The sequence below is a fragment of the Zalophus californianus genome, chromosome 6 (genome assembly GCF_009762305.2).
Source record: "Zalophus californianus isolate mZalCal1 chromosome 6, mZalCal1.pri.v2, whole genome shotgun sequence".
NCBI lineage: Eukaryota > Metazoa > Chordata > Mammalia > Carnivora > Otariidae > Zalophus > Zalophus californianus.
The window spans coordinates 125,678,287-125,695,238 of NC_045600.1; the positions used below are offsets into that span (position 1 = coordinate 125,678,287).

At 37.8% G+C, this 16,952-nt stretch overlaps 1 protein-coding gene and 1 non-coding gene across 3 annotated transcripts in view; both read right to left on the bottom strand.

Annotated features, from left to right (window-relative positions):
- FAM189A1 (family with sequence similarity 189 member A1) overlaps positions 1–16,952 on the bottom strand; it is a 458,917-nt gene that overhangs the window by 111,445 nt on the left and 330,520 nt on the right. The window contains exons 1-2 of one of the 2 annotated variants that reach the window (XM_027571935.2): positions 10,766–10,816; positions 4,536–4,646 (exon numbers count right to left, since the gene is read on the bottom strand). In XM_027571935.2, the coding sequence (XP_027427736.1) occupies positions 4,536–4,634 (99 nt within the window). In that variant the 5' untranslated portion in view covers positions 4,635–4,646; positions 10,766–10,816. Of the gene's footprint in view, positions 1–4,535; positions 4,647–10,765; positions 10,817–16,952 lie in introns of those variants that run through there. The other variant, XM_027571934.2, reaches the window with a different exon arrangement.
- LOC113910828 lies at positions 15,740–15,880 on the bottom strand. Its single transcript, XR_003516305.1, has one exon. It is a non-coding gene; the product is annotated as a U4 spliceosomal RNA (small nuclear RNA).

A 16,952-nucleotide genomic window follows, 5' to 3' on the forward strand; every position in this document is an offset into this window, starting at 1 on the left:
AAAGAGAAACACATACAGATACGGAAATGCACTAGATACCCTAAAGGAAAACAAAAACTGCACTGAAGGATTTATAAAAACAATTTGGAGAAACCAAAACAAACAATGCTCCTGAATGGGAAAACACAGTATTGTTAACACATCAATTTTCTCCCAAGGCAATCTATAATTTTAATGTGATTTCAGTTCAACTCTTAAATCTATTCCTTTTGAGTCTTGCCTCTCCAAATTTTAAACTATTCTGGAAGACTAAACTCCTAAGAATATTTTTAAAAAGTAGATTAAAGTCTGGAATAGGGGGAAGCGCCTGGGTGGCTCAGTCGGGGAAGCTTCTGACTCTTGGTTTCAGCTCAGGTCATGATCTCGTGGTTGTGGGATTAAGCCCAGTGAGGGGCTCTGTGCTCATTGTGGAGTCTGCTTCAGATTTGCTCTCCCTCTCCTTACCACTCACTCTCTCTCTCAAATAAATAAAATCTTCAAAAAACAAGTCTGGAATGGGGTGGGGGATAGGGCTTGCACTTCCAGTTGTAAAATATATATATTATATGTATATATGTCTATGTATATATAAATATACATATATATAGACTCTATATAAATACATACATATAAAGTTTCTCTCTCTCTCTCTCTCTCTCTATATATATATATATATATATATATATACATATATAAAGTTAAAGTAATTAAAGTAATACTGCTCTGGAATATAAATAAATAAACCTAGGAGGAGGGAGAATGAAAAGTTCACTCACAGGCAAATAGAAATAAGTATCCGTGTGTATGTGTACATACATATGATAATGCTGTTGGAGTAGATACTGGTTGTTTTTTGATCACCAATCATATATTTTTGCCTCCTCCTACTTCAACCCTTCCTAATAATACCTAACTTCGTTTTAGAGAATTACGTCTTGAATCACCTTGGATTCGGTGTGGCGGGACAGTTAAGGAGATTTCTGTCTTGCCCTGACCAATCAAATACTCTCTCTCTGGGTTCCGACTCTAGAGCAAATGCATGGAGATTAAAAACCACTGGAATTGTTCACTTCTGCAGAACAATACCCTGGGGAGTTCAGGGTTCCTGCAGCAGGCCCCCGCTCTGGGACAGGCTTCTGCATCTATAGGAGCCTCTCTGGAACCAAGCCGAATCTTCAGACCTCTTGCTTATTCTATAGACCCTACCGTCTTTGCAATAAATGGCCTATGGTTTTGTCAGTTTTTGTAGCTTGTCATCAAAGGACTCTTAGGATTCAGGTGGCATTTCAAATCATCAGTGAAATATAAGGTTACTCAGGGAATTGTTTTAGGAAAGCTAGCTACTCATTTTGGGGAACACTTAAATTCTTTAAATGAATTCCAGAATATGAAAGAGTTAACTATGTAAAAAAAAGGGGAGGTAACTTGATCTTGGAAAGAATGTCTTTTTACTGGTTTCAAGGTAAGGCCACAAAGGAAAACATTCATAGATTTAAATGCACTAAAACTAAAAGGCAAATAATGATCCAGGAAGTATATTCGACCAATACAAGCTATAGGACTCAAAACCATAAAATGTAAAGATCTCTTAAAAGTCAACAAGATAGTTAAATCTAAAAATGTGTAAAGGCCCCAATGAATTCATAGAGGAAATATAAATTATATATATATTGCATATATGTATATGCACATATAAACTTATGTATGTGTAATTATAATATAAATAAACTATATAATTGCATATATAAAGAGTTCTTACATGGGGCACCTGGGTGGCTCAGTCAGTTAAGTGTCTGCCTTCGGCTCAGGTCATGATCCCAGAGTCCTGGGATGGAGCCCCACATCAGGCTCCCCACTCTGCGGGAAGCCTGCCTCTCCCTCTCCCACTCCCCCTGCTTGTGTTCCTGCTCTCACTATCTCTCTCTCTGTGTCAAATAAATAAGCAAAATATTAAAAAGAAGAGTTCTTACAAATCATTAAGATAACTACTTCTAAAAATGGGTAAAGGTTATAGTCAACTCACTGAAGAAGAAATATAAATGGTATATATACACACACATATATCATTGCATATATATGTGTATATGCATGTACATATATAAACTTATATATACACAGTTATAAATAAAGTTCAGTCTTGCTAATACTCAAAGAAGTTCAAATTAAAGCAATGATGTCATTTTATACCTTTCAAATTAGCATAAATTTTTAAAAGTAAGAATTTACAGTGCTGGCAAAGGGTGTAGGAAAAATATCATTCTCATATATTGGGATTATAAATTGGTAAACTCTTTTGGAAGGCAGTGTGTCAATATGTATCAAGTGCTTTAAAGATGTGGATTCCTTATGATCAAGCAAGTCTACTTTTAGGAGCTGTAAAAAGATTTTGTGTAGGGATGATGGCAACCTTCATACATGCAAAAAGCAGAGACTGGTTAAATAAATAATGCTATATTCATTCATACAGAGCAGCCACTACAAATAAAGTTGTAGAAAAGAATTTAAAGCATGAAATAATGTTCACAACCGATAAAAAATTAAATCACAAAGCTGCATGAAGAGTATAGCACATTTAAATGTGTGTCAAATACATACATGTTTTGTGTTCACACACATACATACATACACATCCATACCTATTATGCACAGAGAATACTGGAAGGACATAATAAGCATAATAATAAAGTGTATTTTGTTTTTTTATTTTTCTTTAGTAATTACATAACTTTTATAAAAGGAAAGGAGTATACTTCTTGTGCATTTTATGAATCCTACCTTATTAAGTATCTTAGGAAAAGCTCAGGGCAGGTAATACCCACCCTTAATAGGAAAGAGAAGTAAAGCTGAGACAGGGAAGGTGATTTGTCCTAAGTCATTTAACTAGTTGGTTATAAGGTCATGACTTTGATCCTGGTTTCCTGATTCCAAATCCACAGCTCTCTCTACTATTCATACTCCACTTCAGCAAGTGAGCACACTGATTTCACTCAGGAAATTACTGGCCAAGTATGAGCCAGGGCAGAGAGATGCTTAGGATTAAGCTCTAAAGTCAGATAAATATTGATGAGTCCACAGTCCTCTATAACCAAGACGTATATGAGTGTACGTGTGTACATGATGTTTGTTTAATTTCCTTCGGGGGGGGGGGCAGCTCCTGAAGGCAGAAAGAATAAAGGAAATCAAATCTACCTGTTCTATCCTTTCACAATGCTATGATCTAGGAAAACAGAGTCTGAGATTAAGACCTGGAGGGGTCAGCCTTTCGATGTGGGGCACTAGGTGTGGGCCTTCTGCTTCATCTGGACCTCCACACACTGTCACTTCTCATCACCCCAAACACTCTCTCCCACACACAAGGCCTTGCATTGAAAAAATGGGGGTATCAGAGGAAAAAATGGCCAGTCCCCTGTGAGTTGCCAGATGTTATGATATTCACAGCACCTAGTATTTAGGAATAAAGAGGCTGACTCAGTTAAGGATACAAGTTGGCAAGTCACCCTCTCTGATGGTGGTGGGGCTCCAGGGTGTAATTCTTAGCAGTCAGGAGCAATACTGCACCATACCCAGGATATCATATGGGGATGAAATCTGATCAGTGTGGTCTAGGCCAGCAAGCTGAAGCTCTCACAGTTAGTTTCTGGAACTCAGTAGGTGTCTCTGCATTGAAACTGTGCCAACTGACACTAGTCCTTCCAGCCTGCTTAGATACAAACTGTAGAAAGCTGCAGGCTTCCCAACAGCTGCTCTTCTGAACACGAACGGCATGGCCACAAGAAAAGTAAGCATGGCTCTGCTACGGAGAAGCTTCAGGTAATTCAGGATAGCCCCCTGACCTCTCAGAAATAACAATCCCAGGCCCAGCAAGTGCACAGGCAGCTCTGGAGGAGAATGGCTCTACAAGGTAGCCCTGTGTAGTCTTCCAAGATAAACCAACAAATGCCAGTGTCTCACATCCAGCAGCCATGGTCTTATCGAGAGTCAAACTGTATGCCCCTTACCGAATGTGACTGCCCCACCCGGAAGCACATATTACGGTCCCAGGAGCTAAGTCATGATAGGGAATGAAGCTTCTATCCAACAAACCACTTACCGATGCCCTACAATGTACACAGCACCCCGTCTACCGTTCTCCTAGATCTAAAAGATAATCCACTTTTTGAATTGAAAAAAAAAGTGAACTAAATTGTTTTGATGCACCCATTATCAAGCTTGTATGTATCACGGCACTTACAATCGACTTACACAATTGATTTTTAAAAATTCAGTGGCGAGAAAAATCAATGCAACAAATGCCAAAATATAATCATTGCCAAAGACATTTGCTCTAAAACAGCACTATACTGTGATCCTTAGAAATATACTTTTAGTAACTGACTTACAAGTAGGATGAGTTTTAATTTGAGATAATGCTTAGAAATGAACCAACTTAAATTCCTTATACAATTATAAAACACGAGACTAAACCCAAGGATATAACAAAATTTATTTTTAAAATTACTTTCAGGCAAAATCAAAGCCTGTGACCTTTTTCAAAAGGTTTTCATTTCATTACTCACCAACTGACAGCCTTCTAGGGAGTTGACTAGCTGAGCATTCTGACAGGAGAGAATTGAACCAGCCAAATTCAGCATTACGCACACTGCTGAGAGCAGCATGAAAAAGGTTATCTGGAAACAAACCAAACAAAAAATGGATTATTCACTTGGAGAAGTTCGAAGGAAAAGTGATTTGGCTTTAAAAAAGCTTTCAGTTGATCAAATAATTATATGAGTAACAGCTGCATTTTTTTTAAAGGATGGTATTATTTCTCAAAATTTGAATTACATTGTAAAATATTTTAGAGGCGAAACTTGAAAATACTATACATTATATAGTCTCAAAATAGTTTTATATAGTCTCAAAAATAACACGTTAGAAATGACTAAAGAAAACCAACGGAAGGAAGTTTATTTATTAGAAGGCCTTTATATTTATTTAATTTTTTTGTGGAAAATTTCATACCTATGCAAAACCAGAGAAGACAGTTTAATGAAGCCCCAAGTACCTACCACCCAGACTCAACAACTAACTCATGGGCTGTTGTGTTTCATTTATACCTTCTCCCATTTATACCTTCTCTTCATTTATACCTTCTAGATTATTTTGCAGGAAATATCAGACATGGTATCATTTCATCCTTTCAGTGTATGTTTCTAAAATAAGACGGTTTTTGAAAACACAACCAAAATAATGTCATCATCTCTAGAGTAATCATTCATTAATATCAAATGTTCAGAGTTCACATTTCCTTAATAATCTCAAAAATTTTCTGAATCAGTTTACACAGGATACAAAGGAGTTCCATATAGTGCAACTGATTATTTGCATCTGGTATATTTTTTAGTTTATGGGCTTTCCCATCCATTGTATTTTTTCTTCCATGAAATTTATTGAAGAGTCCTGTTAATTTGTCCTTTACAGTTTTCTACAGTCTAAACTTTGCTGTCTCCTCGTATTAGTTAACATTTCCCCATTCTCTAGATTTCTTGTAATTTGGCGGTTACACACAGAGGTTTGATCAAATTCAGACTAATAGAAGGCAAATAATGTCTATGATGTGGGCAGCCATTTTTAATGATTGCTTAGACAATTAATTTGTTAGGGATTCCAAAATTGTGCTAGGATAACACCATCATTTCTTCTTCGTTCTTTATTCCCAGGGATCAGTATATAGAACACTTTTCCTCATCAACTTTTTTTATTTAAATTCAATTAATTAACATATAATGTATTTTTGTTTCAGGAGTACAGGTCTGTGATTCATCAGTCTTATATAATACCCAGTGCTCATTACAACACATACCCTCCCCAATATACATCACCCAGGTACCCCAGCCCTCCCACCCCCCCTTCCAGCAACCCTCAGTTTGTTTCCTAAGATTAAGAGTCTCTTATGGTTTGTCTCCCTCTCTCGTTTTGACTTGTTTCATTTTGGCTCTCTCTTCCCCTATGGTCTTCTGCCTTCATTAATGGTTTTTTCACCCTAGGGTACAGTTCATACAGGAAAATCAGAATATATGTTTGATTCTTTGCTTATTTTCCAAATTTCAAAATAATTAGTTGACATGGTGCTAGATTTACCAGATAAACCCAGTCCTATATGGTTAGTTAATACTCTTGCTGTGCCTGTATAAATAATCAGCCTAAATCTAATGAAACAAAACTTTTCTTTTTCTTTTTTTTAAAAAAGATATTTAAAAAAAAAAGATTTTATTCATTTGAGAAAGAGAGAGCGAGAGAGACAGAGAGAGCACAAGCAGGGGAAGAGGCCAAGGAGGAGGGAGGAGACTCCCCGCTGAGCTGGGAGCCCGACATGAGGCTCGATCCCAGAACCTGGAGATCAGGACCTGAGCTGAAGACAGACGCTTAACCATCTGAGCCACCCAGGTACCCTGAAACAAAACTTTTCTTGTGATCAAGAATAATCTTTAATTCCCTCCAGTTCCATCCACGTCGATGCAAATGGTGGGTATTCATCCTTTCTGATGGCTGAGTAATATTCCATTGTATATATGGACCACATCTTCTTTATCCATTCATCTGTTAAAGGGCATCTTGGCTCTTTCCATAATTTGGCTATTGCGGACATTGCTGCTATGAACATTGGGGTGCATGTGCCCCTTCTTTTCACTACATCTGTATCTTTGGGGTAAATACCCAGTAGTGTAATTGCTGGGTCATACGGTAGCTCTCTTTTTAGCTTTTGGAGGAACCTCCATACTGTTTTCCAAAGTGGCTGTACCAACTTGCATTCCCACCAACAGTGCAAGACGGTTCCCCTTTCTCCACAACCTCTCCAACATTTGTTGTTTCCTGACTTGTTAGTTTTTGCCATTCTAACTGGTGTAGGGTGGAATCTCAATGTGATTTTGATTTGAATTTCCCTGATAGCTAATGATGTTGAACATTTTTTCATGTGTCTGTTAGCCATTTGTATGTCTTCTTTGGAGAAGTGTCTGTTCATGTCTTCTGCCCATTTTTTGACTTGATTATTTGTTTTTTGGGTGTTGAGTTTGAGAAGTTCTTTATAGATCCTGTACCAGTGCTTTATCTGTAATGTCATTTGCAAATATCTTCTCCCATTCTGTGGGTTGCCTCTTTGTTTTGTTTCCTTTGCTGTGCAGAAGCTTTTTATCTTGAAGAAATCCCAAAAGTTCATTTTTGCTTTTGTTTCCCTTGCCTTTGGAAACACGTTATGAAAGAAGTTGCTGTGGCCGATGTCAAAGAGGTTACTGCCTATGTTCTCCTCCAGGATTTTGACGGATTCCTGTCTCACAATGAGGTCTTTCATCCATTTTGAGTTTATCTTTGTGAATGGTATAAGAGAATGGTCGAGTTTCATTCTTCTGTATATAGCTGTCCAATTTTCCCAGCACCATTTATTGAAGAAACTGTCTTTTTTCCATTGGATATTTTTTCCTGATTTGTCAAAATAAGTCAAGCGGAGAAAGACAGTTATCATATGGTTTCACTCATATGTGGATCATAAGGAATAGCACAGAGGATCATAGGGGAAGGAAGGGAAAACTAAAGGGGGGGGGGGATCAGAGGGAAAGATGAACCATGAAAGACTCTGGACTCCAGGAAACAATCTGAGAGTTTCAGAGGGGAAGGGGGTGGGAGGGATGGGTAGCCCAGTGATGGGCATTAAGGAGGGCAAGTGTAATGAGCACTGGGTATTATACACAAACAATGGATCATGGATCACTACATCAAAAACTAATGATGTACTGTATGGTGATAACATAATAAAAATAAATAAATAAAAGAATATTCTTTAAGATAATATGATAAAGAGGGGAGAGAGTGTCATAAAAACTTGTTAAAAACTTTCAAATAGGAAAAAAAAAACCCCACTGGATATCCTGCCTAGTGTACCCTTTTGAGTTATTAGTGCCTTTCATTGTCTTTAAGCTCTTTGACAACTCTGTACAGTGTAGAATAATCCTAGTAAAGTAAATTATTTTTTTAAGATTGTATTTATTTATTTTTGAGAGAGAGAGAGAGAGAATGTGAGCATGAGTTGGGGGTGGGAGGGGCAGAGAGAGAAGCAGACTCCCCACTGAGCAGGGAGTCAGACTCAGGACTCAATCCCAGGGCCCTGGGATTATGACCTGAGCCAAAGGCAGATGCTTAACCGACTGAGTCACCCAGGCGCCCCTGTAACTTATTTTTGATAACAGAAACATAAATGAATTTTGTCTGGTGGAATGCAATGGTTGCCACCCTATGGATGCTGACCACTTTTTTATCTATTGGTAAATTTATTTCAGCATTCCTGATGGCTTATGCTTGAATTCTCCTTTGAACTGGTTGTACCATTTTACTGGTTCCCTCATTAAATAATGAGTCAAATATAATCTTTGACACATGTTTATTAAAAAAAATTAGTAGTGTCCCTAGCATCCTCCAAAGGTAGTTTGTTTACTCTGTGTGTGTGTGTGTGTGTGTGTGTATGTGTGTGTGTTTGATTCATTATGAGCTTAAAAAAATTCCATATGTTTCAATCACTGGAGTCATTAGCAAGAGAGAGTCAATTCAAGTTGACACAACTCTAGTAGACTCTGAAAGCTTTCTTGCTTTCTAGTATGACAAGATGTTCCAAGATTGTCACACACATTCCCTGCCCCAGACCTGGAACCAGCCATCTCTCCAGTACAACCTGGTTCCTTTCAATCAGAATGGTATTTTAGATACCACGCTTTTCATGCCAAAGGTGCCCTTGCTACTTGGTCTTTGTTTTCAGTACTTTCAGTTGTTAGATACAATATATCATAACATATTGATGTCTCTGATTCAAATTTAAATTCAAATTCAAAACTACAGGGTTTTTACTTAATCGCCTCAACCTTATATCTCTATTTCCTTCCAACCATGCCAGAAACCTTATTTCTCATTGCAATTATCCATCTGATTTAATCTCATGATAGCCACACAATAGTCTCAAAATAACAATACTAATACTAGCATCAAAAACATGATTATTGAAAATAGTTTAAGATTTTTATATTTCTTTCTATCCTTAGAGCACATTCTACCAAGAAAAAGTGGTCAAATTATGGTGTTTTAGAGTCACCAGGTTTCCTTTATGTGTGGCTATGCTATAGACTGGGAACCCAGATTCATTTGTTTTATTTTTTATTGTTAGGGATATTTTTTTAATTTAGTCTTGTTTGGAATTGTGCCTATAGCCACACCTTTACTTGTTTTCTAGGCATACATCTTAGATTTGCTCTCTCTCTCTCTCTCTCTCTCTCTCTCTCTATATATATATATATATATACATATATATATATAAATACATTTACTCCCATCACGTTTCTCTCTCTCAACTTGATTGTGTACTTTTGGTCTTCATGCTTTTGGTGGACAGACCACATTTAGATTTTTTTCTCTCATCTTGTCCTTTTAAAAATATTGGACATCCAGGGGCGCCTGGGTGGCTCAGTCGGTTAGGCGACTGCCTTCGGCTCAGGTCATGATCCTGGAGTCCCGGGATCGAGTCCCGCATCGGGCTCCCCGCTCGGCGAGGAGTCTGCTTCTCCCTCTGACCCTCCCCCCTCTCATGCTCTCTCTCTATCTCATCCTCTCTCTCAAATAAATAAATAAAATCTTAAAAAAAAATATTGGCCATCCAAGCGCTAGTTAAACCTTTATCCAAAACACCATAATACATTCATATATTTTGACAACGGGGGTGACAACTATACCATGGATTTGATCTTTGCCCCAAGAATGTGGCTTAATTTCCCTTTGTCTCTCTATTTCATTTTTCACTGGTTGGGGATTCAGAAGCACTTGCATATCCATACATTTCTGGATTCTCTCTATCTATCCCTGAACACATACCAGCCGAGGGTTTTCCAATTTTGTCTCTTTCCTCAAATTTTTGCTAGATGCAGCCACAGGCACCAACATTCATGCTACCGGTGTTCTGTTTTCTAACTTTAGAGTTATCAGTTCATTAGGTGTATGATCTGCTTCTTCAAGTTACCACAAAAGTCACTTTTACCAAATGTCTTTCCATTACGTATCACGTTAGTTATCTTTCCAACCTCCTCCTCTGTCTCAGGGTAGGATTTCTGGATCAATTTCTGGACCATTGAGGACAGGATGGGTTAAGAGTAACTCTAAAATCTCAGAAGCCAAACACAACAGAAGTGTATTTTTTGCTTCTGTTACATGACCAAAACAAGTCAAGTGGGTTTTGCCCTAGGTTCACTTAGGCACTCAAGCCAATGAAGGCTTCACTTCAGTGCTGCTCCTATAATCATTTCGGCCATGGAACTTAAAGCTCCTGCTAGAGATGTCACATGCAATATCTGTTCACATTTCATCTGCCAAAGAAGCCACATAGCCACACTCAACATCCAAAGGGATGAAGAAGTACAGTCCTACCAAATGCCCGGAAAAGAAAGAACCTGATGCACAGACCTGTACCCCTGAAACAAATAATGCATTATATGTTAATAAAAAAATAATATCTACCAAAAAATAAAATAAACAAATACATAAAAAAGAAAGAACCTGATGATTTGTGAACATCCCTAATAGCCACAACATCCATATACTACTGCTCTTATACTGTAAATCCCATCTGTGTTACCTTATCTAAGAACATGACATATGGCTCCATTTATGTTCATGATTCTTGTTTTTGTCTCCCTCCCAGACCTATTCTACCATATATGAACAACTGTCTGCTCAACATTTCCACCTAGACATCTCAGAGGCTTCTCATACTCACTTAGCACAGAAAATCGAAATCCGGAAAATCGTCCTGAAATGCTGTCCGACTACTGGCATCACCATCCTCCTTAATTTCCCCCGTTCGGGGTATGAGGTGTTTTTGACTCAATCTCCCTTACTCTGACTGCACCTAACAAATCAGCAAGTCCCGTTAGTTCTATATAGAAAATCTTGCCATCCCCACTGGTGTCACTCTAGAGTTTCAATGATCATCACCTGAGTCTCCATGGATGGCTTTTCTTTGTTCTTCCTGCCTCCAGTCTTGACTTCCTTGACTCTGGGACCAGAATAATCTTACTAAAATATAAATGGATTCTCATGAGTAGGGATCTCTGTTTTATTCACTGATGACCACAAGAGCCTAGCTAGGCAATTGATCCATATTTGTTGAATGAGTGAATGAATGAATGAATGAATGATGTCACTCCTCTGCTCAAAACTCCTCAGTAGCATCTCCTGGCCTTAATAAAACTCCTTGGTTTGAATTTCCAAGACCCAACAAACCTTGTAAATTGCTGACCTGGTCTTTGCCTACTTCCTCAGCCTGTCTCCAGCTGTGTCTTCTGCCACACCCTCTACCATCTAGCCGTAAATGAGTATCTTTTCATGCCTGGAATTCAAGTTTCTGTTCTATTATTTTCTTTTCCCAAAACATGCTGCTTTACCCTCTTGGTTCCTTCGCCTGATTCTTGCTCATCCCTAAGCCATCACCTGATATTGAGACCTCTTCTGAGAGGCCTTCATTGACCCCTGTAGATGAGGCTGGATTCTCTGCTGTAGAAGCAGAGACTGTGTGTATCTTGGCCACAACTGCATTCTCAGCGACTGGTCTACAGGAGGTGTTGAAAAAATGTTTACTGAATGAATATGAGGTTGTGGGGAGAAATCCATAAGCAGCAGCTGCACCATGATCAAAATGGAAATGAGTATCTGCAAGAAGCAAGGCGGAGGAAGAAACAATGTCACTGAAGATCAGCTTGACAGTTCATCAAACACTTCCTGCATATGTGCTAAGCAGAGGACAAGATGACTAAATGTCAGCTCTTATTAATAGGACTGTGCAAGCAGGGACTAATGGACCATTCATTCATTAACTCACTCAGCATATTTTGAGCCTATACCAGGAGCCAGATGCTATAAAAAGTGGTGTGGATGCCAAAACAAATAGATGCAGACTCTCCTCTCCGGTCAAGGTCCAATAAAATCACCCAGACTCTACTCCGACTGCCCACAATCTGGTGTATTTTAGGGAGTGTCTTTGACCTGGGAAAGGTCCTTTGCCTTTACATCTTCAGAGATCAGTACTGCTAGAGTGGCTCTCCTAGACCCAGTTCCAAGTGTTAGTACAGAACCAAATTAGTTTGGGCATGTGGACATCAAGATACGATTCTAGTCCACAGAAAACTCTTCTACTTAGATTTCCAAAACTTTCAGTTCAATCCCAAGTAAGCAATGAACACACATTCTTGGTGACTATAAAGCTTTGATATTTTGTGGTAGAATCATTTAAATTCCACTTTGATTCCATGAACTTTGGTCCTAGAATAAGGAAAAACTATTTTGAACATCTGAGACCAAGACAGAAAAATTAAGTTGTCAAACACGGATCTGTGTATTCAGGCACATTATCGGTCTAACAATGAAAATTTTTTGAAACCAGAAAAGCTAATCAGTACTTTAAAGTGTATCTTGTGAAACAAAATACATCACATATTAGTAAATGAGGTAAGTAAAGGGGTCTGAGTACATAATGGGCTAAATGCAAATGCAGGGCAACACGGCGGGGGGGGGGGGGCGGGAATCCAACAAATGATGGCTAGAGTTGTCATAAACTCAGTAATTTCTCATAGGAACTGGAGCCTAGGAATCGATGTCTGCTGCCTCCACACATTCCAAAACACAGTTGATCACATTTAACTATAATATATCCTATATAAGGGCAAGAAACATTGACACATTTGTTACTTTAAAAAAAAAATGCCTAAAATGAGAATCTAAATTGCCAAATAAGTCTTAGAGGGTACTTGGGTAGGCCTGCTATTTCCCTGTGAGAAAAACAGAAAAGCTCACAAAAGGGTACAAAATGAGACAACTACCATGAAAAGAAAAGATTCATCAATAAACACAGTCATTGTGTTCTTCTGTTCCCATGAAAGGCGAGCTTTTTCCTTTGTTTGTTTCACTTCCAGCTCATCTTTAGAAATTAGCCTGTTTTGCAGTCTTCAAGCTATGTCATTATACTACTTCTAGATGGTTTTTACCCTTTTCAAATCTGCTTCTTCCCATAAAAAACAAAACAAATAAAACAGACCTACAAATGTGTATGGAAGCTCACTATATCCCCCCTGACTACCCTTAGGGTTTGACAATTTATAACCAGAGAACAGGATTCTGATATTCAGAAACTCTGGAGTATCCCAAGGCTGGGTAAACTACAACAGAGCCCCAAAATGGCCAGTCAATTCAGCATCTGCTCTGTTAAATAAATGGGAAGGAAATAATGAAAAAATCCCATTTTTCTCATCATGTATTCATAATAATAGGATCCTTGCAACACTGACAGTTCTCTATATAGTTACGGAATAAATGACAATGTTTTACTTACATGCTAAAAGTAAAGCTATGTGCCGATATAAACCCAAGAATTTGTATTGTATTAAAAACACTAGATTCATATGAAATCTCAATGGACCCCAAATAACCAAAGCTCCTGGCAAAACTGGCTCTAGGGGGATAATGAAAAAAAAAAGAGTGAAAGCAAAAATAGTGCTGAGAATGCAAAGGTGGATATAAGTGAAGATGTTTATTTATTTATTTATTTTAAAGATTTTATTTATTTATTTGACAGAGAGATAGAGAGCACAACTAGGCAGAGTGGCAGACAGAGGGAGAGGGAGAAGCAGGCTCTTTGCAGAGCAGGGACCCTACACGGGGCTTGATCCCAGGACCCTGGGATCATGACCTGAGCCAAAGGCAGCCACTTAACAACTGAGCCACCCAGGCGCCAAGATGTTTATTTTTAATTATGTTTAAATCAAAGGAAAATACTAAGAAAACTTGGTTAATACATCAGAAAATAGATGAAAACACTTTCTAGAAAATACAAGTAACCGAAAGTAATTTGAAGAGAAAATTCGAACATCCCATTAATGAAATAAAATCAGGAGTTAAAAACCTACCCACCGAAAACACCAGGCCCACAGCCTTTTACAGGTGGATTTCTTCAAAACCTTCAAAAACATGTAATCCTATAATATGGCAAAAGAAAAGCAACCCAACTTAGTTACGAGAATAGAACAATGTTTTCTATTTCCTGGGCAATTCAGTGCTAAAGCCATGAAGTAGAACAGAGCAAGATACATGTGGGCGGGGAGTGAAAGGCAAGGGGCCCAGGAGGGAGCTGGAGCCCAAGCATTGACAGGTGGGTGTGTCCTCAGGGAAGGGCAGTTCCTGTGGGATGTCAGCTCAGCACCCGGGAGCAAAGGGCATCCCCATGTGGGTGGGCGTAAGTAGCAGCCACAAAAGGAGACTGGTTACTTACAGGGGGATTGATCAAATCAACATTGTAAGAATAATAGGATCTGAGTTACTCATTGTTGGAGAGGAGATAGGTACAGCTTAAAAAGGTTCCCACTGGCCAAATCAGGGATGATTTGAGTATCAAAAGACATAATGATAGTAAAAGATTATAACCCATGAGTCTACACAGATAAAAACAGACAATGAATAAATTGAAAATTTGGTGAGGAATATTTACAAAGTCTCAAAGTATCTCCACATAACTTATTCATTTATTACAAGGGGACACAGACAATTTCAGAGGGGGGGAATGGTAAAAAACAAAAACAAAACTTCTTTAGGCAAAGTGATTAAAATCACCAAACAACAGGACAAATTGAAATTTTGTGCCACTGACAGGATCCAAAAGAGAAAAACACCACATCACTTCCATGGTATTCCTGCTGAAGATGCATAACTTGAATCTGATCATAAAGCAACAGCAGACAAATTCCAACTGCAGATGTTCTACAAAATAACAGCCTGTAGTCCTCAAGTGTCCAGATCATAAAAGTCAAAGAAGGACTAAGGAACTGTTTGCAGACTGAAGGAGAATAAAGAAACATGATAACTTATGCACTCAAAGAGCTCCAGGGGATAAAATTCCTTGCACTGTGCTTGCAACTTTTCTGTAAGTATGGGTATAAATAAAAAAATAAGTGTAATCTCAAAGCCAATAATGCAATACAATATAGGAAAATTAAAGGCTAATTCCACTTATGACCAAAAAAAATTTATAAATTTTTAGCAAATAAAAAAACAAATTGTTTTAAAATGTATCATCCACAAGAAGGATTTGCCCCAGGATTGTTAGATATCAGAAAAACTTATCAGTGTTACTACACTAAACTACCTTAAAAAGTATACTGAATTTACAGAGCAAAAACAAAAATTTAATCACATTAGGAGATTAATAAAGAACATGATACAAATTTTAAAAAACTATTCATAATTTTTCTAAATAACTCTAAGCAAGCTAGCAACAGGGGGGAAATTTAAAAATACAAGTAAAGATATTTATGGGAAAACTAAAAGCAAACATAGTTGATACAAAACCTTAAAAATGATTCCCTTTAAAATCAGGAATATCCTTGAGGCCTAGTGTGCCACTTAAAAAAAAAAAAAAGAATGTATTACAGTTCTAAGCCAATGCAAAAAGTCAAGACCAAAATAAAAGCTGTAAGAACTGAAAAGGAGAAAAACCCCTTATATTATGATGCTATAGAATTATAATAGCATGGTATTAGCAAAGGAATAGGAAATCATATAAATCGGTTTAGTCCCAGCTAAAATTCATTTATATGGGAGACGTTGTATAAAATAGCATATTATAAATCACTGTGGATAAACTATGAGAAGTTGGTGCTAGGCAATCCATATAGGAAAAAAATGAAAATTATACCCATACCTCATATCATATAAAAAGATTAAAAACATAAATGTGAAAGTCAAAAATTTTTAACACTTACTAGGATTAGGGAGACTTTTTTTTAATTAGCAATAATCGTGCCTCGGATAAACCTCATTGGCTACGATACTGCCACTGCGCAAAGCTTGGGAGACTTTTTTTTAAAGGACTACACAAAAAACATAGCCCTCAAAAATAAAACACTAATGATTTTGACACATTAAAACCAAATCATCTGTATGACCAAAAAAAAAAGGGAAATGTGACAAGCTCTTTGCACTAGATATAACAGACAATGGATTAATATGCAGAATATATAAAGAAATCTTACAAATCAATAAAAAATAGAAAAAGTCTAACAGATATAAAACTTGATGGCAAAAAAAACAAAAGATACTTAATGTCACTAGTAAACTAGAGGTGCAAGTTAATACTACAATAAATTATCACTGCATACCCACAGTAGGGCTGGAAGGGCTAATTTTTATAAGAGGGGGGTCAGTGAAAAAGAACTCTAAAATATTGGTAGATTGTAATTTAACACAAGCTCAAGAACAATTTGGCAATGCCCCATGATTGCTCTATTTATTTCTGGCTAGAGAAACTCACATGTGCCTAAAGAAGCACTATACACTGCAGGCAAATCGCAAAAAATTGGAAAGAACCTGTCCAACCATTAGGAAATAAATAAACAAACGGTTACTTTTTCTCCACATGAAAGAACAGCTATAAACAATAAATCAGACCTTTGTGGCTAAATGTCAAATACAAGGTGAGTTAAAACAGCAAGTGGCAACACTATAGTATAATGGGCCCTATGTCATAAAAGCTCACAAAATGCTACTATATATTGTTCATATATATATGTGTGTGTGTCGGTGTGGGTGGGTGTGTGTGGGAGGGGGTAAAAGTGTTATATCATACAATAGAATGATGTCCACAAACTTTTGACACCTCTGGGAAGGGTAAAAAGACACAGGGCTTCATCTGGCCTGTAATGTTTTACATTTTACATTTTAAAATCTCTTAGTAGGGGGGATGCCTGGGTGGCTCAGTCGTTAAGCATCTGCCTTCTGCTCAGGTCATGATCCCAGAGTCCTGGGATGGAGCCCCACATTGGGCTCCCTGCTCCACGGGAAGCCTGCTTCTCCCTCTCCCACTGCCCCTGCTTATGTTCCCTCTTTCCCTGTCTCTCTCTGTCAAATAAACAAATAAAATC